At 32.8% G+C, this 26807-nt stretch overlaps 3 protein-coding genes across 5 annotated transcripts; 2 read left to right on the top strand and 1 right to left on the bottom strand.

Moving 5' to 3' along the window:
• Positions 1–4045: 4045 nt before the first annotated feature.
• LOC103487111 (cysteine-rich receptor-like protein kinase 42) lies at positions 4046–7866 on the top strand. Its single transcript, XM_008445327.3, has 6 exons — positions 4046–4968; positions 5489–5602; positions 5746–6096; positions 6178–6412; positions 6499–6643; positions 6834–7866. Exons 1-6 carry the CDS (start codon positions 4203–4205, stop codon positions 7206–7208), a joined length of 1986 nt encoding a protein of 661 aa, XP_008443549.2. The 5' UTR covers positions 4046–4202; the 3' UTR covers positions 7209–7866.
• Positions 7867–10364: 2498 nt separating this feature from the next.
• On the bottom strand, positions 10365–14257 carry LOC103487112 (uncharacterized). Of its 3 annotated transcripts, none has more exons than XM_008445329.3 (6): positions 13929–14257; positions 13712–13834; positions 12027–12116; positions 11638–11858; positions 11493–11540; positions 10365–10703 (listed from the first exon to the last, which is right to left on the bottom strand). In XM_008445329.3, the coding sequence occupies exons 1-6, from the start codon at positions 14023–14025 to the stop codon at positions 10497–10499; spliced, it is 786 nt and encodes a 261-aa protein (XP_008443551.2). In that variant the 5' UTR covers positions 14026–14257; the 3' UTR covers positions 10365–10496. The 3 variants fall into 3 exon arrangements, with proteins under 3 accessions (XP_008443551.2, XP_050939229.1, XP_008443552.2); XM_051083272.1 differs by lacking the exon at positions 13929–14257 and adding an exon at positions 12546–12690 and having other exon boundaries at positions 13712–13838; XM_008445330.3 differs by lacking the exon at positions 12027–12116.
• Positions 14258–22021: 7764 nt separating this feature from the next.
• On the top strand, positions 22022–26176 carry LOC103487113 (probable galactinol--sucrose galactosyltransferase 5). The gene is made up of 5 exons (XM_008445331.3): positions 22022–22974; positions 23186–23790; positions 24123–24300; positions 24733–25100; positions 25460–26176. The coding sequence occupies exons 1-5, from the start codon at positions 22347–22349 to the stop codon at positions 26033–26035; spliced, it is 2355 nt and encodes a 784-aa protein (XP_008443553.2). The 5' UTR covers positions 22022–22346; the 3' UTR covers positions 26036–26176.
• Positions 26177–26807: the final 631 nt, after the last annotated feature.

The raw sequence follows: 26807 nt of genomic DNA, 5'->3' as shown, positions 1-26807 counted from the left end.
GAATTCTCTCCAGACCTTATGGAGTCAAAAATTTCCAACCCCCACAAATGAAGAGAACTCCTCTATTTATAGAGTTCCCTGGTGGGCTTTTATGGACTTGAGCCTGTTCTGATCCATAGACCATACCCATGGGCTCAATCACATGGATTTGGGTTAAATTAAGCTTATTTTTGGGCTCAATTGAATTTCAGCCTAACCAAATAATATTTAATTGAATCAAAATAATTAATTTGACTCAATTGTCATAATAAAGACACGTGACATCATTAGAATTGTCCAATTTATCTTTAAATTTAATTTGGGACACATGCCAATTTTTAGTTAATCCCAAATATAATTATTTTAGTAAATGATGTGGCAATTTATGATTGGTTCCAAAATTTCTTATTCAACACTGTGTATTTTTAACTATTTTTAGTGGTTACATTTGAACCGAAACTACTCTATATTTTTTTACTTTTTCTATTCGAGTTAAATACGATTTTACTCTTTCTACAATTTAAAATCAAAATCGCGTTTTTGAGTACATAATCTTTTTATTTCCATTATGTGATAATTGCCAACTTTAGGGTAAAATCTTTTGCCAACTACCCTATCTACCCTTATCATATCACTATAATATGTCTTTGATAATTGATAAAAACAAAAGAATTTATAATATATCTAATAATTGATTTGATTTTTTTTTAAAAAAAATCCAATGCTAAAGTATTTATATTTATTTCTTGTAGTTATAAGTTCATATTGAAACAAAAAAAAAAAAAGGATATGAAATGTAATAAAAAATTGTGAGGGCCAGAAAAAACCAAATTAATGTGTGAGAAAGACATGTGGACAATGTGAGTTGTTAAAAGACATTAAATTAGAAGGGCCCAACTCTTCATAAAACGGTGCGTCGTGGCCAAATCATTATTGTTAATCAAACCCTTTTCGTTACCTACTAATTACCAAAATTTTTTGTCCCAATTTGACTTTATAATAAGATAATATCTCTATCTAAAAATTAATATGAAAAGGGAAAATTGTAACCCTTTTACTTTTTTGTTGGTTTTTGAATTAAGATCTTAAATGGGTAGTTGAGCAAAAAGTGTTTTTCTTGAGGTTTGTGTTATTTTTCTTTGATTTTTGAAAAAATTGAAGATTCATGGTGTGAAAGGAGTACATAAGATATTGTAAATTTTGGCTAAAGGAAGTAATAAATATATATCCTTAATCGTAGCTCTAGATTACGTAGCGTTTAATTAAATAAGATTAGAGTAAATTTGAATGAGATTCAAATGGACTTTTACGAACGTGAGAGTTTTTTATTATCTTATTCAAATCGATACTGCTCTATGACAAATTATGTATAAATTGATTCTCATGGATAGATCTTGTAAAAATGGAAAATTAAATAGAGTTTAAGTAAAGTTTAACGCTTGGTGATGTGATGTTAAATGTGAACTTTGTAGCATAATTTTAAGTGCTTACTTAATCTAAATATTATTAATAATAATAAAAAAACCTTTTGTGATTTAATATCATTTTATTTGCTCGTCTTTAATTCGGTTACATTTTCTATTGAAATTTTCATTATTAATGAGATGAGCAAATCAATGAATAATCATTTTGTTAAAAATAAAAATTCAAAGTCTAGTTTTTTTTAGAGAAAACCGTCAAAATAGCAAAATATTTGATAGCAAATAGAAAAATAGCGAATATTAAAAATAATTTGATTTATAGCAAAACCACTTGCTAGATAATTTTTTGAAAATTTTTCCTGAGTACTCCTTTACTATTCATCCCATACAATGTATTTGTATCGGTCAGTTTTGGTAAATCTTAACTAAATAAAAAAATATTCTCTTGCACAGAATTGCACCAACATCCCCAGGTCAAAGTTGTGGATCGGGTCCACAACATGTGACTGGAGTCGTGGACCCGGTCCACGACTTGTGATTGGAGTCATGTATCGGATACACGATTTCCGTACCTGATGCAACAGATGGCAGTCAACAGTAACGTATTTGTCATGTAGTGAGGAAGTCGTGTACCCGGTACACGACTTCGTTCACGTGCTCTGTCCATGTGTACTACATGCAGGGAAGTTGTGTATTGGGTATTTGATTACTACGTTAGTCGAGCGTTGGAGACCAGAAACACACACATTTCACATGCCTTGTGGGGAGTGCACAATCACGCTGCAGGATGTTGCAGTGCAGTTGGGGAGCCTCTGACAGGATCATTAAGGTATAATTGGAAGGTAATATGTCAGGATTTCTTGGAAGTTGTACTGCCTGAGATGAAAGATCAGTGGTTAAGTCTTCCATGGTTGGCAAAACAGTTTCAAGAATTGCCACCACATGCTGACATTGTGAGCATTCAGAGATAGCTCGTGCATACATTATGCAGTTGATTGGGGGCTTTCTTTTTGCTGATAAGTCAAACACGCTGGTCCACTGTATGTTTCTTCAATTCATATTCGATTTCGACCAGGCTGGTATATATGCGTGGGGCGCTGCGACCTCGCATGGTTGTATAGGGAACTCTATCGTGCGAGTAATGCACAGTCTTTAGAGATCATGGGCCCATTAATGCTACTACAAGTTTGAGCATACGACAAATTTTCCATTGTAGCGCCACAAAGACCACTGCACCATTCAGATGGTCGACCTTTGAGTTTTAGGTACTATTTTATATACATGTTCTTTTAATAGATTTTCAATATCTATAATTTATTAATGGTTTATTTCAAAAATAGATGGAGCGGTGCTCTAATGAACAATAAGCAAATATGTTGTTGACGTATCGATGGACATTTGATCGGTTGAGACAGTCTCAGGTAGTAAAATATTATACCAATGTTCTATAGTTCTATTTTTTGTTGCTACTGACTTTTTTTTTCAACAGATGAATTGGACACCGTACACGCCCGACATTATGGCATCGCTTCCTCTTAGATGTCATAGTGGTCAAGCGGTGTGGACTTACGTGGGTCCATTGATTTGTTTTCATTTGGTTGAGAAATATCAACCAGACCGCATGTTGCGACAGTTTAATATGTTGCAAATGCCACCTGTGATTAGTTACATAGATCCGAGCTTGCATCAAATAGATTTGAGGGGTAAGCATGATCACGATTGGCGTCGGATTCGTGCGGAACATATCGGGATGTAGAATTCGCGATATAATTTTCTTGTTGAAGCACCCACGACAAGCCAACCGACGGTATCAGAGAACTATTTTCTCTAGTATAAGTCGATTACCAGATGCTTCATCACCCAAGAGGGCACTTTTTATCATTGCATGGTAAGGATTTAATATGCTTTACTTTATACATTTAATAATAATAAAACATTAATTTGGTTTGTATTACTTGCAATCTTTCAGTATGATTTTGTTGACAAAGTACAAACTTTCTCCATGGAACACGACATAGAAGTTTTGAAAAACATATGTGACAGAATCACGGGAGTTGTAGAACAAATTATACAGCAGACTCGACGACTCAATGTTGCCGATACAGATCGTAGACGACGACAAGGTGATAATGTCATAGAGGGTGATGAAGATAATTCAAATTTTGTAAATTAATTTTGAATTATTGTAAATTTCAATTTATAGACTTCTCGATGCATCTATTACACGGAGATTACATTAAATTATTGATAAAGAAAACTAACATAATATTTGCTAAACCTAATTAATTTTGTAAACAAATTGTAAACATACAAGATTTGATGATAATAACGATGATGATAATAATAATAATAATAAAACATAATAGTACTCATAATAATAATAATAATAATAATAATAATAATAATAATAAATAAAATAATAAAACATAATATTAATAATAAAAATAATAAATAAAATAATAAAACGTAATATTAATAATAATAAAACATAATAATTCAAATTTTCACCATATTTTTTAAGATAGTTTGTCCAACTATACTATTTTTGTCATTTTTTTTCGACCTACACTATTTTTTTGAATAGTTTTTAAAAATACTATATTTTCAAAATTAAGGCAGTTTCTCGAAAGGAGAGCACCCAATGCTCCAATAAAATAGGAAGAAAAAAAAGAGTAGAAATTCCGACGTAGAAGAAGCTTTCACATTGTCAAATTTATTTATTCTTTGTATATTATTGAAATTATTAAATATTAAGTTTGAAGGAAGCTCCAGCCATGGCGGCAAACTCTACACACTAAAACCATGGCTTCCATTTTCACCCATTCCTCAACCCAATTTCCAATCCATGGAGTTCCCTTCTTCTTCTTCTTCCTCTTCTTCTCTGTTTCTCTCTCAGATCCCCGAATATCCCAATCTGGAAGTATCTGCGGAACCGTCAAGCCTCCACCTTCATCCAGATTCATCCCAACCTTCATCGAGGAAATGGAAGCTATATCCGAGCTTCTCACGACTCGCTCTTGGACAACTCACTTCGTCAATTCCACTCCCCCAATGTTCGCTCTATCTCAATGCTTCAACGATCTCTCTCACACCGATTGCCTTCTCTGCTACGCCGCCAGCCGTACATCCCTTCCCCGTTGCCTCCCCGCCATCTCCGCTCGGATCTTCCTCGACGGATGCTTCCTCCGGTATGACAATTACAGATTCTATAAAGAATCCACTGATTCGCTTAGGGATTCGGTGAATTGCACCTCGGAATTGGGGGAAATCGATGAATCTGAGAGGTTAGGATTCGGGGAGAATGTTAGGGCTGTTGTTGAGACTGTGACGACGACGGCCATGGAGAAGGGTGGATTTGGGGTTGGGGAAGTTAATGGGATGTTTGGTTTGGCGCAGTGTTGGGGGAGTGTTGAACCTGAGGGATGCAGGGCTTGCTTGGAGAAGGCGAAGAGGAGTATTGGGAGGTGTTTGCCGAGTAAAGAAGGAAGGGCTATGAATGCTGGCTGTTACTTGAGATATTCAACTGTGAAATTCTATAATGATAAGGATGGAGAACAGGATCATGATGGTAAAAATGCTAAAACCCCTGTTTCTTCAATTGTTGATACTGTTGCATTTGAGCATTTCTTTCTTTTATTGAATGATTGATTTTCGTTTGGTGTTTGATTTTTCTATAACTTGAACTGAACATTTTGGTGAATGTCAGTCTAAGAACTGTGTTTACGGATACTGGAGAAACAGAGAGTGTGTTTGTGTTTCTTCTATTTCTAGCATGATTTTCAACTTTTTTTTCTTGGAAAGAGTGACTATGGAAGATATCAATTAGTTTTAAATTGCCGAAGATTCTTTGTGTCAGTAGTTTATTTGGTTCTCTTTTTCTCTTTTCAAGTTGTCTATTTCAAAAAGAAACAGGGGATCTCACAGCTGCTTCTTCACTCTCAAACCCCTTAAATGGAAGTGGAGAAACTTCTGGTTTTTTATTGTTTTTCAATTAGTCCACCTTGATTAATGGGCATTATAGCTTTTTGAGTTGATCCATTTCCAATAACTATTCTTATTCTATATCTCTTTCTTATGTTTTGGTTCAGGATTTTCTGGAAGAAGAGCTGTAGTTACCATTGCCTTAGCTTCAGCTGCCTCCTTGATCGTCTTCTTTTCAGCTTTGTTTGCATGTTATACAAGAATATCAAAGTTCAAGAAAGGTAAGCTTAATGAAATTGTCAAGATTTAAACAAAGGATGGGGAAACTGTAATCTCCAGTGAGTTATGCATTTACCATTAGCATATTAAAAATTTCAGCTCTGAGCCTTGTGATTGATCTATGGATTCCTCAATTATTTTCCAGAAAAGAAAAAGCAATCCCTCATTCCGGTTTCGTTTAAGGATTCCGATTTGAACTTCAAGTATGAAACACTTGAAAAGGCAACTAAGTACTTCAACCCATCAAATAATATAGGCCAAGGTGGAGCTGGTTCTGTATATAAAGGGACTCTTCCAAATGGGCAGATTGTTGCTGTGAAGAGATTGGTTTTCCATACAAGGCAATGGGTAGATGAGTTCTTCAATGAGGTGAATTTGATACGCGGAATCCAACACAAAAACCTTGTTGCTCTTTTGGGTTGCAGCATTGAAGGGCCTGAAAGTCTGCTCGTCTACGAGTATGTTCCGAACGGGAGCCTTGATCAGTTCATTTTCGGTAATTTTTTGTGCTTTGTAACCGTCTTTTGATGCTTTTTTTTTTTTACATCTCATGATCTCTCTTATCTTCCACGCACAGATAAGAACAAGGCGCAGATTCTAACCTGGAAGCAGCGTTTCAATATTATAGTGGGAACAGCTGAGGGGCTTGCGCATCTTCATGAAGGTTGTAAAATAAGAATAATCCATAGAGACATAAAGAGTAGCAATGTTCTACTGGATGAAAATTTCAACCCAAAAATTGCGGATTTTGGCCTCGCTCGGCATTTTGCAGCCGATCAGTCTCATCTTAGCACAGGAATTGCCGGAACACTGTAAGAGACCTCAACTAAATATCTTTCTTTAGACTGTATCTCAACTTTATCCAAAACACCTAACCCAGCAATGTTTGGTGGAATAGAGGTTATATAGCTCCTGAATATCTTGTTCGAGGACAACTTACAGAAAAAGCAGATGTTTATAGTTTTGGAGTGTTGATACTCGAGATCGTTTGTGGTAGAAGAAACAGTTCCTTCACTGAGAACTCCACCCCACTCCTCCAAACAGTAAGATTCATGACTGTTGTGTTTATAAACTTCCACCAACTCTAGAATATTACATGAACGTATTTGATCGACTACTACTCATAAAAGGAGAAGTGGTTGATAATATTGTCAACAAAGAATGTTGGGGCATATTTTTAAAATAAAAGAAACAGAAATGTGACCGACCGGACTTATTTTCCATTTGCAACAGGTTTGGGATCTGTACAAAACAGAGAGATTAACCGCAGCCATTGACACAAGCCTGAACAAGGATTACCCTGCAAAAGAAGCCATGGATGTTCTACAAATAGGACTTTTATGCACACAAGCTTTAGCTTCTTTGAGACCGTCAATGGCGACGATAGTGAAACTGTTAACAAGTGATGTAGAAAGGAAGGTTGGCATCCCAGAACAACCTCCATTTCTGAATCCTTGTGAACCTTCAAGAAGGTCTTGCAGAATTAGCAGCTTGGTATCGCATGCAGTTTCCAAACTTGAAGTTTCTTCTTGCACATCATCAGATTCAGCTTTCTCTTCTAACTTGCCTTCAAGAAGTGGAGATTTTGCTGAACTTAATTCAAATTGAACTTTGAATTCTCTTGATAAGCTATATAGCAACTCATTTTTCCTCATCCTTGATACTCACAGAGACCAATTCGTTTTGTATCAATATCCAAAAAAAATCCACGGTTTGAGCTGAAGAAGCAACCTCACTCGGTTCTTATCGAATCAACCACAATCTGATTGCATTCGTGAAGATCCCAACAAAATGTCTTCTACTACTCTCAGCAATCAAAGTATCTGTTTTTTCCCTCAAGTTCGAGCTATGGTTTGACTGATATGTTGATAGTCTAGCAGTTAAAATATCTACTCCTCTCGACGTGTTCGTATTTGGGTATAGACTCCTTTCTCGAGGTCAAATCTACTCATTATTACTCCTTTCTTCAGGTAAAAATTCATGCCTTTACATTTTGTTGGCATACCAAAGAAAAGGAGGGAAAGAGAAGGAAAAAAAAAGGTTACCCAAATGAGGTACTATGAGATGAGTAGCTTTTAAAATTTTCTATTTACTGAAATTCTTTGAAGATCAAATCAAAGTTGTACCATTATTTCATGAAAGAAAGAGATTGGTTCTTTTTTTTCCCAACAGTTTGGGATCAACTTGACATCACTTGACAATACCAAATCCAATTGTAATCCAAGGTTTCAATATTGGAAAACTAATGCCTTCAAATCTTGGCATATCTCTGTTGTTCCTTTGACGCATATTATGAGTAGAAAAAAATGTCTATTTATTGAGTATAATAAACACACCTAACAACTAACACGATTAAGAATAATAGCTCAGGCTTAATTTGGAGTTATTATTGTAACTTCTCAAATATTTAGAAGAGATATTTAGTATCATTAGACTGATTTAGGCAACAAAAATTGATTAAATGAGCATAATTGAAAATTTATCAAGTAACCAATAATTATGGCAAAAATTTACATCTCAAAGCTAGTCGGAAACAAATTTAAAGGACTATGAAAAGAAATGTACAATTAAAAAGTCATTTTACGATAAGTGTAATTATTAAAGACTCGAAATCAATCCCGAAGACGCTCGGACTAGGAAAAGTGGGATATACGGACTTGTTCTGGGATATACTGCCTCTCCTCTATGGGGTCCTCCAATGAAATAATGCTAAAATTTTCTGACCCTGAAAAATGAGTGAATGATACATACTAAAAATAGTGTCATTTTTTATTTTGTGTAAGAATTTTTGTTTGTTCAAGTGTTTTGTGTATACCTGTGTTTGGATTATTTGTTTGGGCCCAGAGGAGAGTATTTAAAGTGGTTTAAGCTTTTTTTCTTTAATTACTCAAATGTAATTTTTATATCTTTCAAAATCAATCGAATCATATAAAAAATATCTTTATAAAAAGTTAATTTTAAATATAACAAAATGAATAAAAATATTCATATTATATAATAAGATATTATTGTATATCTACGATAGATCAAAAGACTACTATCTCTATTTATTTTTATTATGATCTTTATTTTAAGCTTTTCTTAATTAATTAAATGTGATTTTTAAATATTTTAAAATGAGTTAAAATCACATAAAAAAGTTAAAGTTTTAAAAAATATCACTATAAAAAGTAATTGAACCAAAATATTTATAAAATATAATAGGAAATCAAAATTTATCTAATAGAACAAGATAGAACAATTTACAAATAGATGATAAAATTTTATTATATTTATAAATATTTTTGAAAATTTTTATCATTTAAAATAAAATTCCTTTAAAAAAATTGCAATTGGTCGGCAATAATCGTGGAAGGCAATTAATAGACTTAGATATCACTTATCTAAAATTTCCCTCACAATCACAACTTTACAAATAAATAAATAAAACTGTATCCCCATTTATTATTTTGGTTGGGAGTTTGAAGTTCATTTCATGCACACACATACACAAAAAAAAAAAAAAAAAAAAAAAAAAAAAAAAAAAAAAAACAACAGAGAGAGAGAAGAAGAAGAAGAAAATATATAAGAAGGTGTCTTAATAATGGGAAAAAACCAACTTCAATATCATAAAACACAAAGGCTAACACAAAACCACATTAATTGACCCAATTTATAACATTCATTCATTCATTGTGAAAAGCAACTAAAGATTTAAATACATCTTTTAAATTCATTTACCTTAACTTGAAGTTCAAATTTTCACCTAAAAGATTTATTTTGATACAATTCAATTCTCCTGAGGCAAAAAATACTTATTTTTAAAAGTAATTCAACTTTTTTAATAATAATACTTCTCCATATATTTTTAAATTTGAGAAATTGTTAAAAATAAAAAATGGATAAAATATTTACACTTCTAAAATTAATGAATAATAAATTTCGTTTTCAATAATTTTTTAATAGAGGATAAAGAGTTTGTCATTTTTCTATTTTTTAAAAAAAACTCTTTTAAATTTTATAATTTTTAAGTCGGGTTTTAAAATTAGGATAATACTCTATTTTTTAACCTCAATTATTTCTTATTTCTAAATTTTTGTTTCATTCTGACACGTCATTGTTAGGGACACTTTGTTCCATTCTTTTCTAATTTTTTTTTTGTAGAAATGCATATTATAATCGACGTTCTATTGATTGATAGTTCCTTCGAAATTTTTGTCAAATTAAAACCTTTAATATTTGTGTTGATATTTTTGACCTTATACTGCTATAGTTTTAGAACTTTTTTGCCTAAACGATCATGAGAAAAATTCTAGATTTATTGTAGTGTGGTAAGCATTTTTTTTTTCATTCTACTTTATGATAATGATGTTGAAGAATATTGTAAAAAATACCAACTAAATTAATAAATAATTTGATTAGGTGTCAAATCTGAATGAGATTGGTAAGTATTACCATAATAAATATAAATTTCTCATTTTAGAAATCACTCTTTTTAACTTTAGGACTGATTTTGTTTGCAACTTTTACACCTATTTGAAGAATTCTTAATTGAATAGATGAGTAGTTTAAGTTAGTATTTATTATTAGTCTCTTGAACTTGACAAGAAACATTTTACTTCTTGTGATTTGAGAATATAGAAAGATATTTTAGTTCCTGTCATTGTTAGTATCATCATAATTCAAATGATTAAGGCATTCTAACTTTAATTAGAAAGTCAAAGTTCCAATTCTCACATTTATATTTTGCATTTGCATTTATATTAATCAATGCCTCTGCAGGAATTTAGAGAAGGAAAAATATCATATATTTTCCTCATATTTCTCCTTTACATTTTCATTAATTCAGTAAGCAAAGTCATGTAATACATTTATCATCAACTATTTAATAATATATATTAAAAACATAGCTTAAGGTTAGGGACTAAATAATATATTTAGGCGATGTGCAAGGGAAGCTAGTTTATCCATAAAAGCAATGAATTCATCATCAGAAGATAAGGGCGGCCATTTCCACCAACCTCCAAGAACTCCCACAAGTGTGAAGTTTTGGTGTTTCATTTCAACTTTGGCCACACATAGAACCTTGTAGTCTTCAACTTCAACTTTTCTTGCAACCAAACGCTGCACATTCATCAAATAACACTCTTGAGTATCATCTTAAATGGACATTACAAATTTCCATAAATGAAAAACTTCTTCGTTTCAGTGGATGCCATGGCCTAAACTAAGAACGATTGAGTTAAATAAAGTTCTCTAATGGATACCATGTTGAACACGCTCGGCTCGATTTCTCATTAACAAGGACATTATCAACTAAAGGTACGTTTTGGATGACTGCTTTGGAAATGTTAAGAGAGCATCAAATCCACTAAAATGTACTTTTCAAATTTTCATGAAAGTTCTTAAAAATATTTAGAAGCGCTATTAGGAGAACCACTTAACAATACTGTTGGGAAAAACTCATTCCTAACACATTCTAAATCTTGTATTCTGTTAATAGGCATGAGTAGAATCATAATACATCAGATGGTTAGTATTAGACAGTGAGATTGAATAAGACACTGTAAGCGACAGGGGCCATTGGGAATGGTTAGTAGGATACTAGTGAGGGTATCAATGGTAATTAGCTAGAAAAACTTCTTTTTCATTTTTAGTACTACAGTTGTGTAGATTGGATTAAATCTCTTACTCCAGGATATGAAAGGTTATGTCAATTACAAGTAAACTAAGGCCAAAATAAAGGAAGTTATATTTTAGAAAGTCGTACAGTCCAGGGTGGGTTGACTGTGAAATAGACTAACTCTCTCAAAAAGCTATTGATATTGTGATCATTTAATTGATATTGTAATATATAGTCATCTTTAGTGATTTCTTGTATTTGCTGTGTTTGGATATCTAAAATACACATACCTTCTTCCAGTTAGAGAGATGAGGCTCTTGGGATGAAGAAGAACGCAACTGAAACAATTCAAGACTCATAATCAATATATTTGCCTAATATTGCATCTCAGATTCTCATGTCAGATACAAGCTAGATGATACAGTTTCAACTAACCTTCTCCACAAAAATGTAAACAGATAGAGGACTGGGCTTTGTGCTAACAAGGAATAGAACCACTTTTCCCACAACTACTATAGGATGATTCAAGTTTATCAACACAGTCCAACAGAGAAGAAAAGGCAGCCAGAGTCTTAATGCTAGCTCCCAAAAGTTTTTTGCAGATTTTACATAATCTGAAGTATCTATATCCTCTTGGGAAGCATCGATTAATCTGTCTGCATTATTTTGTTTTGGAAAGAAAAAAGTATGAGTATAATTAAATTTTAAATATGTTGGAACGTCAAACAAAGACTTCTGACCAAAATATAAAGCTTAAATTCCTTTTGGCTCATTTAAGGGTCCAAGGCTTTCAACTGAACCAAAAAAACAAGATTTTTGCTCACCGTCCATAGCCAATGAAGCATTGGGCCACGAACTGATTGATCCAAGTACAACTGATGTACCCAAAATGGTTCTCTTACTAAACTGACTTCCTGTTAGAATTTTCCTTTTCAGTAGCGTAATGCAAGAGATGATTAGAAGAAATTCTATTTTTCTTGAAAAAAAAACCATATTTTTATAGGGCATAATAATACAATGGCCAAAAAGTGCCCATTTCAAACAGAAGCCAAAACAAAAAACATTGGTAGACTAGAGAAATTTGATAGCTCAAGCCTCAAGCAACTGCAATGTTAATCGAACCACACAAAAACTTAACTAAACAAAAGAAAAATAGAAAATGGGAGGAACAATTTGATTGCACCAACCATGTCAATCAACAACGGTACATAAATGGGGCACAAAGAACCAATGCTATGCTAGATCCAAAAATTTTCAGGATGATGGAAATTTGGAACGACTCTATCACAAATAAGCAAAATCTAATTATCTAAGTATACTGACAAATAAAACCAAACTTGTACGTGTAAATTTCCAAGTCCAAGGCAGCTGCTCCATTGATGGCTTTTATAAAGCTTTTAGTGAATGCATATTGGTGAACACATCAGATAGTTTTCCCTCAAAGGAAAGACAGAAAATCAAGTGTGAGAATGTTTTTTGCACGGTCTCCTGTTTTAAGGAAGGAATGAAAAAAATATTAACTTTTAAGGATTTGTACTGAAATTTTACAGGGAGTTTTTGTTCTTAGCATCTACATAATGTTAATGTATCGATAGAACTTTTTGTCAATGTTGTTCCTTTGTTAAGCACAACAATAGGAGGGACTTTATGTAACCCTTTTTAGATCAGTGAAAATTCATTATGGAACAGCAGAGATGTTGAGCAACGTTTGAAGAGTGTTGGGAGGGGAAGTATTAATTAGGACTAATTTATCTCGTCCAACTTAAGTTTAATAATTATATCATAATTTTAAAAAAATAACAATACAAACATTGTGGCAACCATAATAATAAAACGGAGACTCGTTAATATTGCTCAATTAGACAATACAAGTGAGTTTAGGACAACCTTTAGAATATGAAAAATACATTTATCCCATTAAAAGTACCTTTCAAGCAAATTTTGAAAACCCTACATTACCCCTAGCTGAATCAAAACCCAATAGCTTAACCAGATAGAGTACGGTAAATTTAATCATGTTAATGCTTTAACCCTCCTCACAAGTAGAAATCAATATAGGTTTGAACACATCTTCATTACTGATATCATGTTAAAACACCACTAGACCTAAAAGCATAAGCTGATAGGTTACGGTAAATCTAAGCATATCCTAGAATGATTTTAAGACAAGAATTGCATAAATTGCCTACAGAACGAGTGCTTTCACTCAAAAGCACTTTTTTTCAAAGCCATCCCAAACTTAACCCTAGTCTCGGTTCATCATACACGAAATACCGTTCATTATACCCGAAATGCCAAGAGCTCTTAACATTAGCTCTATGATCAAAGCACCAGTATCCTTTGCTCACCAGCAATTACAATGCTATATTTCGGCCATAAATAAAAATCCTAATCCACAGTGCATAAGAACTAACTAGTGATCAGCCAAAACTACAAAATCAATGCTGCAGATAGACTTGATATTCAGCAGATGACTGGGAAATTGAAAAGTTGAAGAAATCAATTTCACCTATTAAAGGAAGATAAATTCCTTTAGCGCCAGAAAATGCAAGTCTGAGATTGGGAAGGCGGTTGCAGAGAAATGATCCAAAATTCGTCGGAAACAATGTGAAAGGCTCAAATTTCGCACAACCTAAAATTGGAAACAGTAGAGCAATCGGACGAAACAATCGAATCAAAACACAATCGAAGGAACTTTGGAAAGTAAAGATAAGATAAAAACATACAGAATCTGGCGGGATTGAAGGAAGAAGAAGATGATGAAGATGAAGCGAAGACGAAAGCTCTAGGAAGAGGGCGAAGAAACTTCGATTCGAAGGCCATGCACAAATTTTCGAAGAACTAATTCAATCGATTGGGTTGATCGCGGAAATTCTTTCCGGTGCAAAGTGAATAATATGTTATTTATTTTTTCATACTATGTACTATACATAAAATATATATTTAGAACAATTCAAGCCTACATCACTTTCGAGTGGGGGAGAATGGAGTTCTCAATAAGCTCACCATCTCGAGCTAAAGTTTACACTTACTCCAGTTTGGATCCACTAGAAAATAATGTTCTTCCAAAAAAACATATTTTTATAAAAATTATTTAAAATATATTTTAAAAAAATTATTTTGAGTTGCTTCCGAATACTCTATTCTTTTTTTAAATACACTTAAAAATACAATCCAAACACATATGAGTGTCCCCTCAAGTGTCTCGAGGGAGGTGATGAGATTTGGACCCCAAAGGGTGTTTCTCGATTAAAAGTGTTTACAACCTGACGGTAAATTAGAGATTTGTTTTGCTCCCTTCCTGTTATGAAAGGACAAGCATTTTTGGAAGTGGAGTGTGAAAGATCCATACATACGCCCTTCCCACCCTTGAGAATATCATTAAAGGAGGAGTTGATACTAACCTCCTTTGTTTGTTTTGCAAGAGTCATGTGGAATCTTCAAGTCATGTCATTTGGGGTTACAAATTCTCTAAAAATATCTGACTTTTGAATGGTTTCAGGTGTTGCTGGAGCCATGTAAATTTTTGGGCCAAAGTTATGAATAAGCTTAAGGGTTCTAATTGAGAGGTCATGGTATGTGGAAGTGTAAAGCTACAGGAATCCTCATCAAGTCTAGCGGCCTCCCTCTAGACAAGCACGATCTGCTGAGGAGTTCTTTAGGATTGGCATTCATGAGTCTAATCTATGTTGGAGGGAGAGCGAGTGAGTCGTGAGTCTTGGACCATGTCTCCAATTGGGTGTTGGAAGTTTAACTTGAATACATCATGGTGCGACCATGGGGATGGTGGTGGCAATAGCTAGGTGGTTTGTGGCTCCTCGGTGCAGCTTCATTAACCCATAAAGATTCTTGAAGCCTATGCCATCGTGAAAATGTTCGAAAGTTTTCATTGAATGCTTTGTTTTTTTGTTCTCCTCTTCGCTTTTTGTTGAGTCTGATTGCTTTGAGCTCATTAACGATTTATCTCATAAGAGTGATTTATCTTATAAGAGTCTGGATCTATCTGAGTTAAGAGTTTTTGTTGAGGATATTGAGATTTTAGTCCTATCGGCTTCTTTTCATTTCTTTTCGTGTTATGCGAACGGGTTGGCCCATCGCTTAGCTAGGTCGGTTTAATTTGTTGCATGGTAATTAGACAAATGGGCTGTTTTGTGCCCTCTTGTTCTCCTCTCTTCGAAAAGGCGATGGGGCTTCATGTATTAAACTTACTAATATTTTTTGAACTTATTCGTTTTATTAATTTAATTTTTTTAAAAATTTTGTTTGTAATTTATCGATTTATATTGAATTTGTTTTAATTTAATCCAAAACGTCGGAAAAAATGTTTGAGCAATCCGAATGTTGTTGTGAATGTTTGAGTAAAATATTTTAGGAAAAAAAATTAGAAATTACATATTTTAAAAAAAATATAAAAAGAAATTCCCAACGCACAAAAGACGTCGAGAAAAAAACGTCGAAAGAGGCATTCCCGACTCCGTGTCATGCGTTGGCATAAGGTCCGTCGGGAGAGGAACTCCCGATGCCACTTTTGGCCAATGCATGTCACGGCGTCGAGAGAGGCATTCTCGACGTCGTGTTGGTACGGCGTGGAGAATGCCTCTCCCGACTCATTTCTCCCGATGTTATTCCCAACGTCGTGAAAAACGTCGGCATATCTTTTTCCGACGTTTTTTGCACTTTCCCCAACGTTTTTTGTACGTCGGAGTACCCCGTCTCTTGTAGTGTTTGTTGCATGATAATTAGACAAACAGGTTGTTTTGTGCCCTCTTGTTCTCCTCTCTCTAAAGAGGCGATGGGGCTTCATGTATTATCCCAGACCAATTATCCACTACCTTTGTTAGCGAGGATTATGCTCTTGGTTAGTTTCTCTATAAAGTTTCTTTTCAAAAGAAAAATATTACTTTCAAGTTGTATTTACACCCTATGATAGTATAAAACTTGTTTATGGACTGCATTGAGGGTTTTAGATTGTCATCATCCTCAAACAATCAGAAAAACACCAAAGAAAGTCACAATAATTTAAAAGAAAAAACCCGAGAAATTGAACCAGCATTATTTTTCAATAAAAACTAATTCTTGGATTATAATGTAATACTGGCACATCCATTGAAAGAACTTCATGATTATGATATTTGATCAAGGACAAATCACATATATACCCCACCGAACTCAAATAATGAAGAAAAAAACCGTTTTTGGTTGATTTTATAAACCTTACTTGTTCTTCGTTTTAGTAAAAATTTACGCTCTTTGTTTAGTAAAAAATTACTGCCTTTCGCAGTATTTCTATGCTATTTTTCACCCTTCTTCCTTCATCAAAACCCTAAAAATGTTTGGCAGTTTTCGACTTTGGTTGCTATATATGCCTTTTCGATCGTCTCCCCTATTTTTAATAAATAATAAAGAAAAATGATTATTTGATTTTTTGGGCCTAATTTTTGTATAATATAGAAGCACATTATCACTTTTATGTAAAATACTTGACAATTGAGCAATTCAAGTAAATGGACCTCTATAGTATTTATTTAGGCTACATAAATATAGTAGAAAGCACTTAAATCAACCGCCATAGTTGGCTTTCACTTTAGGCAGCATAAAGAATAAAATAAATCAATCACTGAAATCATAATAAGGTTGTACTTTACGCTTGAGATAAATCTATCATTTTAGGTTTGAGTTGCCCATAGAACTTGCTTCTATAATTATCTTTTAATTAAAAAATAAAAAAGTAAATATCAATTTGTCGGTTTTCTAATTATTTAAATAGAAAATGATAAACAATCGACCAAGAGCTAACCTTAACTAACAGACCATAATTCAGTTGATAAGATGGATTTTAGGTATCTTTATATACATCCCTGATAAAAATGTAGGAATAATAACACATAGACTTACGCTTGATTTCATTTTTCTATTTACGAGCACATTTTTCTTATAAAATAATCATATATTTTTTAATAACAAAAAGTATGGTATGACTCATAAATTTATAATTATTGATTGAGATAGTAAAACACCTAATTTTCAACTCCTTTAAATGATCGATAAATAATAAACTATTTGTAAGTAGAAGATGTGTCCAACAATTGTTCCCTACTTTTTCTAATTCTAAGTACGGCATTCAATCCACAAAATATTTGAAATAAATATGATATCCAAGTTTTTGTTTTTAATATATCCATATCCATATATTTACTTTAACAAATTTTGATTATTTTAAAAATAGTATAATAGAAAAATCGTCTTCATCTCAAAATTTAAAACAGCCATTAAAAAGTTTTCTAAAAAACACGTAATTTATTTTTAAAAAAAAAAATAAATGAATCTATCACCATACCAATTGTAAAAAAAATTTTGAACTATTTTTTCAATCTAGAGTTGATTTTTCAATAAGGTAATAATAGTTTCTGTTTATATACTCGTGATTAGAATATTTTTTGAACTTTTTTTTTTTTGTTTACGATAATTTTTAAATAAAACTTTAACGTTTTCATTTAAAATTAAGAGAAATTCTATTGTTTTAACCATACCTTTTAAAGTTCAAGAGTAGTTTTTTAAATCTTCGGCATCACTTTTAACTTAAATTACAAAGTTCAAAAAGAACATATTTTATAATTTACCAAAATCCTGTTTTAAAACTTTTAATTTTTAAACAATTAAAAGAATATTTGGATATTTTTTAAATAAAAGGGAGAAGCTTCTTCATTCAAAATCACCGACCAATTGGGTTGATTTGACCATTTGTCGTTTCAACCGATTAAAAGGACTCTTAACTGCCGTTTTGAACCCAATCCGTGCGGATTTGCGGAGATAATTAAATGTAAAGTTAAAATGTATATAATAATGACACGTGGACGTTAAGCAATGTACTTTCCTTTAAATTAGGGTAAAATAAGATTAATCAAATCCTAATGAAGGCAGCAGCGGTTTTGTGGCTTAATCTTATTATGACACGTGTCAACCTTGTTTCCTAACATATCCACTGCTGACTTATTTGTATATTTAATAAAGGGATAATTCGAATCCCTTTACACCATCTAGAAACCACAGGGTGATTAAAGATTCAAATCTCATTGTTATCTTTTTGTTTTTTTTTAATTGTTCGTTGCTTTTTAAAAATTATAAAAGATAATAATTTTATTTTTTAGTTTGCTGTTGTTAATAATTTTTCCTTTCTACTATTAGTTAAAATAATTTATGTTTAATTAATATAACTATACTTAAGTTATATGTATTAAATATTATTAATAAATAGATATTGTACTACTCACCGGCAATTAAAATGATAATGTAACAAGTGGGAAACTTCAAACTTCAGTGGTCGGTGTCGGCACATTCCGTTGGAAGCACGTGTGACACACACGACGACCAAACCAATCCTCTCACTAACTCCCACGTGTACACAACACAGCATGAAACTAAACATCTGTCATACACATGAAGCTTTCTAATTGGTCCGTTTGGGTAGTTGAACTCCCCGCGAGTGGTTATATCAAAACCGCTCCAAACAGTTTTCACCTCCCCCACTATTTTTACTTAATTTTTCGTGGCCACTCAGATCTCTGAAGGTGACGTCATTACAAAAATAAATTCTATATTCTTTGAGAACAAAACGGTGACGTTTCGAAGTCCAGGGTTGATTACTTCACGAAGAAGAATGCCACGTGGTAATATGGTCGTTTATATTTTGTTAGAAATATGGAAAAGTAAGAGGTCGGTGGAGGTGGGGCCGAAAAGAGACCCACGTGGCAGTTGTTTTATGTGAGAATGGGTCCGACACAGTATATGAGTTTTTGTCTGGAATTGTAGAAAAGAGAAAAAGGGAAAAAAAAAAAAAAAAAAAAAGTATAGTTTTAGAAGGGCAGAGTCGTCAAGGCAAAATATGGGCCCACGGTATTTTGAGGCCCACAAAAAGCCCGTAAGCTTTGAATAAAAGAATATTGCCTTTTTTGGTATTTTAAAAATAGTAAAACATTATAATTATTTACAAAATATATCCAACCCTCTTTATTCATTTGAAATACATCAAAAGAATTGTTTCATTTCCTGTGTTATTTACATTCATCTATTTGAAATTTTCTCTATATTTTATAAATTGTTTCCTTACGTGTGTTATTCATGATAATTGCCTTTCTTTTTTTTCCTTCTTTCAAGTGAATTGAGCTTCATTTATTTAGAAGTATATGTTTTTTAAAAAAAGTTTGGTTCTCTTCAATTTCTAAAATATTTACTTTCATCTATGTATTTTTAACCGTTGTTCATGTATATGTAATTTTTTAACTTTTTCAAATAGAAAACAAAATGAACATTTTCTAAAAAAAGTATGAGTACCAAAAGGGATGTTTAAAAATACATGAACAAAAATTGAAAGTATAGAAATTAAAATAAAAATTTTGAAAACATACGGATAAAAATAAATCAAAATAAAGGTACATGAACACGTTTTGAAGAGTTACATTTTGTCAACGTCAATTAAACGTACTTGATTTGAGAGAGATTAAGTTTGATTCATTTTAAATTTTGTCAAATTACAAATAATGATTGGTTTCAACGGGCCTTGAGGCAAAGATTACCTATGACTATAATAATCATCATCTTTTGCTGTAGTAAATATTATTTAAAAGTCTCTAATTTTTAACAATATTTCAAAACTGCTAATTTGCTTTTGTATTTGCTATTTGCTATAGCTTTTACTATTTAAGTTCATCATTTTTTATTATCGTTGTTAAGTGTATTATTTGCTTATTAAATTAAAATAGTATACACTCCAAACACATATTATTATAACTCAAATTAAAATAGTATACACCCCAAACACATATTATTATAACTCAAATTAAAACAATCTAAACTCAAAGCACAAATTATTTTAATCAAACCAAACTATAATAACTTTCAATTATAATAACACTCCTCGTCCCAAACACTCTTATTAGTCAAAAACTCTTTCAACCTATGCTTTTTAGAAACATTTATTACAATATCTAACGTACATCAACAAAATTTTCTTATATTTTCCTTTTTTTCCCTATGACCTTTTCATAATTCTTATTTTGACATTTGTAAAAATTATCTAGATCAATTTTAATTATAAGTATAACGGTGCTTTACTCTATGGATCCAAAGCATAGAGATATAAAACATTACAATCAAATGGAGAGACATATTTAAACTGATAATTATTTGGATTAAAAGTGATATCTTTTCATGCATATGAATATGAAGTAGGCCATATGCATATGAAAAAGCTATGAACTAACAGTATAGATACATTTGAACAAATATTCATGTTTTTTTTTTACTTTCAATTTAATCAGGTCGAAGTAGTATATCATAGATAGATACAACTTATCATAAATATGAAATATATATACATACCCAATAATAATAATAAAGATATGCTTAAATAAATAATCACGTCTTTTGTCTTTCAAAATTTTATAGAATCATATTTATTCTTTCTTTTCAATTAGTTACAACTATTTTAATCTACCGCTAATATCTTTCTTATTTTATGTTTTTTTTCCTTTACATCATATCACTAATTTCTTAAAATTTAAAAAGAATGGAAAATAGAAACTAAAACTTCCTTGTCATGAGGTGGGACTACACATAAAATTTGTTAGATAAATATTAAAAGAACACACATTTTAGTGTTTAGAAAATGAAATGAAATTCCATTGAAAAGCAAAAAAATTCCTTCATGGACAAATTCCATCCATGAACTTCAAAAAGGAATTAGTTATTCTTTAAGAAAATGATTGAATATTCATAAAGATATGAAATTCTTGACAAGTAGAAGAGGAATAAAGACGAGAGAGAGGGAAGGGGTTTAATTAATTATTTTTTTTTTTTCTTTGGTAATTAATGCCCAGATAATTATATTAGAGTTTATTTTGAGGAAAGCCCTAGAAAGCTTTGGAAAAATATCCATGAAAATCAAATTTATATCAATTAATGTCTCTGTCTCCTTCATGTATTTCCCATTAATTGAGAAGCTAAATTGGAGAATCCATCCAAATAATAAAGTTTTAGAATATGTTTTGGCTTCCAATTTTTACAAATTTAGAATCTTAAATTTATATGTTAAAGTGATATGTATTATTATTATTATTTTATATTCGAGGTTAGGATTTCTTTTACCAATGTAAATTAAAATATTTATATATTATAGCAAAATTCTATCTATTATTGATAGACTTCTTATTTATGTTAGATCATTAATATTGATAGATTTCGATAAAAGTTTATCACTATCTGTCTGTTATTAATAAAGTATGAAATTTTACACTATTTTGTAAATATTTTCACTTGTTTTATTATTTATAATAATTTCTCTGTTTGTAGTAAAATATTTATAAGTGTAGAAATATGTTATTGTATACGACTGACAAATAAATTGTGATATGTGAATTTGTTAAAAAATATTTACCTGTAATAGATTTTTTTTCCTCAATGTATTGATAAATGGCCACTAACTAAACACAAAATTAAAAGTTAGCTATTTAAAAAAATATTTATTCAAGTACACTTTTTTTTTTAAAGTATAATATCCCAACAAGTTGGAGAGATACCCAACAAAACCTCTTTGATGAGAGTCGTCAAGTCCCATCCAACATGGATAATTTAATTAAATCTACCTTTTTTTCTTTCAAACCCACGATTAATTCTTTTAAATAAAATTTAAAATTACATTAAATAACTCACAATTAATTTTTATTTTTTATTTTTGGAAAACCAATTTTCTTCTCTTTTTCTTTTTTTAGATGACAACATAAAAATTCAAAGCCCACCTTCCTAAGAATCTTCCATCTTCATGTCTCCATATCTATAAAAACCCAACTCTTCCCCTTCCTCTTCCATCACCATTGTTAACCTTCAACTTTTTCTCAGAGATTTTCAAGAGAGAATCAACTAAAAGCCCCTTCTTTTCCTTTTTGATCCTCAAGAATCTACAATTTAGAAACAACACCCCATATTCTTTTCATTTTTTCCCCAACTTGTTAATATATTTTTTCTTATTCTTTCTCTATAAAATCCTCTCCATTTCTCTTACTCTTCACAGCAATTTTGAAGAAGAGAGAACAAAAAAAACTAACCCTCTTTTAGTTTTTTGGGTTTGTTTCTTCTTTTCTTCTCACAAAATGGCTCCTAGTTTGAAAAATGGTGGCTCCAACGTAGTTTCTTTTGATGGCTTAAATGACATGTCCTCACCGTTTGCAATCGATGGGTCAGATTTCACTGTGGACGGTCATTTGTTTCTGTCCGATGTTCCTGAGAATATTGTTGCTTCTCCTTCTCCGTACACTTCGATCGACAAGTCCCCAGTTTCAGTCGGTTGCTTTGTTGGATTCGATGCGTCAGAACCTGATAGCCGACATGTTGTTTCCATTGGGAAGCTGAAGGATATTCGGTTTATGAGTATTTTCAGGTTTAAGGTTTGGTGGACTACACACTGGGTTGGTCGAAATGGTGGAGATCTTGAATCGGAGACTCAGATTGTGATCCTTGAGAAGTCAGATTCTGGTCGACCATATGTTCTCCTTCTTCCGATCGTTGAGGGACCGTTCCGAACCTCGATTCAGCCTGGGGATGATGACTTTGTCGATGTTTGTGTCGAGAGTGGTTCGTCGAAAGTTGTTGATGCATCGTTCCGAAGTGTGTTGTATCTTCATGCTGGTGATGATCCGTTTGCACTTGTTAAGGAGGCGATGAAGATCGTGAGGACCCATCTTGGAACTTTTCGCTTGTTGGAGGAGAAGACTCCACCAGGTATACTATTAAACACAAGTAGTAGTATTTGAATGCGTCTCGTAAAGGAGAATTTGCCAAGGTGACAAAATGTAAAGGATAATTATTTAAAGCTTAGAGTAAATTTCACATCTTTGACTACCCACCATTTCTTTCAAAAAAACAAAAGAAAAAGAAAAGGGAAAAGCAATTACATAATTTTAATTTTCTTTTTAAAATTGAATGAAAATAGGGATCGTGGACAAATTTGGTTGGTGCACGTGGGACGCGTTTTATCTAACGGTTCATCCACAAGGCGTAATAGAAGGCGTGAAGCATCTCGTCGACGGCGGTTGTCCTCCCGGTTTAGTCCTAATCGACGATGGTTGGCAATCCATTGGCCACGATTCCGATCCCATCACCAAAGAAGGAATGAATCAAACCGTCGCCGGCGAGCAAATGCCCTGCCGTCTTTTGAAATTCCAAGAGAATTACAAATTCCGTGACTACGTCAATCCCAAGGCCACCGGCTCCGGCGCCGGCCAGAAGGGGATGAAGGCGTTTATCGATGAACTCAAAGGAGAGTTTAAGACTGTGGAGTATGTTTATGTTTGGCATGCTTTGTGTGGATATTGGGGTGGCCTTCGCCCGCAGGTGCCTGGCTTGCCTGAGGCACGTGTGATTCAGCCGGTGCTGTCGCCAGGGTTGCAGATGACGATGGAGGATTTGGCGGTGGATAAGATTGTTCTTCATAAGGTCGGGTTGGTCCCGCCGGAGAAGGCGGAGGAGATGTATGAAGGACTTCATTCTCATTTGGAGAAAGTTGGGATCGACGGTGTTAAGATTGACGTTATCCACGTAAGCATTCTTTTTTAATTTTGAGTAAATATTATGTCAACTGAGATATGTTTGTGATTTTCACAACATAATTAATTTTGTTCTTAATTTTTATAGTTGATTGGTTTTAATAAATTGACCACGTGATGGTTTATTTATTCTTATTATTTTGAGAATAATGGATGTGATATATAGTTAGAGTATTGTAGAAGATTTTTAGGGAGGACATGTTGTAGTGTGACTAATCGAGTGAGTGGGTATCTTGGGCATCAAAATATGTAATAGAGACAAAGATTCTAGCTTTTCTTTTGTTGGTATAAAATAACAATTTGATCTTTTTATGTATGTGGCAGCTGTTGGAGATGTTGTGTGAAGACTATGGAGGGAGAGTGGACTTGGCAAAGGCATATTACAAAGCAATGACAAAATCAATCAATAAACATTTCAAAGGAAATGGAGTCATTGCAAGTATGGAACATTGTAACGACTTCATGTTCCTCGGCACGGAAGCTATCTCTCTTGGTCGTGTTGGTGCGTTATCTTTTTCTTTTTTTAATATATACATATATATATAGATTAAGGATTTAAGATTTGTTTAGTCCCGTTTTAATTTGAATATATACGAAAATTAAATCGAACCGTTATTTAGTCCAAATCGAATAAAGGTGTTTGAAGATTTTATTTAGATTTTATCACAGTTATTTTGAGAGAAAAAAAAGTATACGAACAATTTTCCCCTTTATTAATAATTTCAATTTTGGTAAGATGGGGGTTCACATGTGACAAACATTTGGAAGTATATGGTCATGCAATAAATTTGGAAGTCAAGCATTTGGGATTCACACGTCACCAAAATCCCAACAAATAAAACTTATTTTCTTGACAATGCTCTCAATTGGCCCACATGATGATGACGTGTTACACTCCACATCTACTTAACAAATGCCACGTGTTGTTTGATAGGTGATGACTTTTGGTGCACGGACCCATCCGGTGATCCCAATGGTACATTTTGGCTCCAAGGATGTCATATGGTTCATTGTGCCTACAACAGCTTATGGATGGGGAACTTCATCCACCCTGACTGGGATATGTTCCAATCCACCCACCCTTGTGCTGCCTTCCACGCTGCCTCTCGAGCCATCTCCGGTGGCCCAATCTATGTTAGTGATTCTGTGGGGAAGCATAACTTTGATCTTCTCAAAAAATTAGTGCTCCCTGATGGATCGATTCTTCGAAGTGAGTACTATGCACTCCCGACTCGCGACTGTTTGTTTGCAGACCCTTTGCATAATGGAGAAACTATGCTTAAGATTTGGAACCTCAACAAGGTAAGTTTTTTTTTTTTTTTTTTTTGAAAAAATTGATTGAAGTATATATTATGTCGGATGTTAAGAAGTTGTTAGACTAAGATCACATTGTTCAAGCTTTTATATGTCAAGAACGATCTTCATTTACCTAGGAAAAGTAAAATTGCATTTGAAATTATATAAATACATAAATTACTTGTTTTTCTTTTTAGGATTTGACTAGGAATTCAAGTGTTGGTTTGACAGATGTGAAAACCATAATTGAAAAAAACTAAAAAGATCAAATTAACAAATTTAAATTTCAAAAAATAGAAAACTAAACACGAGCCCCATAAAATAGTTCAAATAAACATTCTAAATATTTACCTTTTTTCACACAGTTCACTGGAGTGATTGGTGCATTCAACTGCCAAGGAGGAGGATGGTGTCGTGAGACACGTCGCAACCAATGCTTTTCACAATACTCAAAACGAGTGACATCCAAAACCAACCCAAAAGACATAGAATGGCACAGTGGAGAAAACCCTATCTCTATCGAAGGTGTTAAAACCTTTGTGCTTTACCTCTATCAAGCCAAGAAACTTATCATCTCCAAGCCCTCTCAAGATCTTGACATAGCTCTTGATCCGTTCGAATTCGAGCTCATCACTGTTTCACCAGTGACCACACTCACCCAAACTTCTCTACACTTTGCCCCAATTGGGCTAGTCAACATGCTCAACACTGGTGGAGCCATCCAATCTGTGGACTATGACGATGACCTAAGCTCAGTTGAGATTGGTGTCAAAGGCTGTGGTGAGATGCGAGTATTTGCATCGAAAAAACCAAGGGCTTGCCGTATTGATGGGGAGGACGTTGGGTTCAAGTATGACCAGGACCAAATGGTGGTGGTTCAAGTGCCATGGCCAGTTGATTCTTCATCGGGTGGCATTTCGGTGATCGAGTACTTGTTTTAATTTTTATTTATGTAGAGCTCAATGATTGTTGTTGTTGTTGTTGTTATCAATGTATTTCTCTCCAAAAGAAAATTATGTGTAATTTGGAGAGTAATTAAGTGAGTGAAATTTTAAATAAGACTACTTTTAATTATTTATCAACCTCATGTTTCTGTGTCTATGTTTTTTTTATAAGTTTAATTGGAGAATCTCCTTCGGTCAAGAGAATTTTAATGGTTTCTAAATTGGAGTGCTAAAAAATTCTACGACTAAACCAAACTTGTATGGTTTGGATTATTCAATAATAAGTTAGAACATTATAGGTTAGGTTGGTTTTCAAGTTTGCTTAAAATGAGTTTACGTTGAAATGAATCGGTCTTCAACTTATATTTTTCTATTTTGACACTCGTATCTTCACGATTTTTGGACTGCCTAAAGATCACTAAATCACTATCAGCCACTATACACTTTAACACACTCTCAATCGACATCTCTCGACTCACAAATATTATTATTTTTCCAATTTCTTCCAATATGTCTTTTTGATTTTTGCTAGGTACTATCTTTTGATTTAAAATCTTCATTTTTGTTCTTTGTTCTCCGACATTTGATCTGCCTCTTTGTTCTCATGTTTGATATGCCATCTTTTGATATTGTTCGCTAGCGACCACAAATCACATGAACTAATGTATACTAAATGCTTTTTCTCAACCACAAATCTAAGTTGATTGAATTTTCCAATCCCACCCAACTTAAAAATATTTGGGTCAGGGTTGGCCACTTGTACAAAATC

Source organism: Cucumis melo, chromosome 4, assembly GCF_025177605.1.
Source record: "Cucumis melo cultivar AY chromosome 4, USDA_Cmelo_AY_1.0, whole genome shotgun sequence".
In the NCBI taxonomy this organism is placed as follows: domain Eukaryota; kingdom Viridiplantae; phylum Streptophyta; class Magnoliopsida; order Cucurbitales; family Cucurbitaceae; genus Cucumis; species Cucumis melo.
This window is presented reverse-complemented; position numbering and strand designations above follow the sequence as displayed.

Bases quoted from the DNA above. Each gene is read 5' to 3' on its own strand.
- LOC103487111 (XM_008445327.3), top strand. From the start codon at position 4,203: ATGGCTTCCATTTTCACCCATTCCTCAACCCAATTTCCAATCCATGGA. The intron at 4,969-5,488 runs GTAAAAATGCTA...GTTTTGGTTCAG, and splicing joins TGGAGAACAGGATCATGATG to GATTTTCTGGAAGAAGAGCT. The intron at 6,644-6,833 runs GTAAGATTCATG...CATTTGCAACAG, and splicing joins CCACCCCACTCCTCCAAACA to GTTTGGGATCTGTACAAAAC.
- LOC103487112 (XM_008445329.3), bottom strand. From the start codon at position 14,025: ATGGCCTTCGAATCGAAGTTTCTTCGCCCTCTTCCTAGAGCTTTCGTC. The intron at 11,541-11,637 runs GTTAGTTGAAAC...GAATTGTTTCAG, and splicing joins TTTACATTTTTGTGGAGAAG to TTGCGTTCTTCTTCATCCCA. The intron at 10,704-11,492 runs GTATGTGTATTT...ATGAATGTGCAG, and splicing joins ATCTCTCTAACTGGAAGAAG to CGTTTGGTTGCAAGAAAAGT.
- LOC103487113 (XM_008445331.3), top strand. From the start codon at position 22,347: ATGGCTCCTAGTTTGAAAAATGGTGGCTCCAACGTAGTTTCTTTTGAT. The intron at 22,975-23,185 runs GTATACTATTAA...GAATGAAAATAG, and splicing joins GGAGGAGAAGACTCCACCAG to GGATCGTGGACAAATTTGGT. The intron at 23,791-24,122 runs GTAAGCATTCTT...TGTATGTGGCAG, and splicing joins TTAAGATTGACGTTATCCAC to CTGTTGGAGATGTTGTGTGA.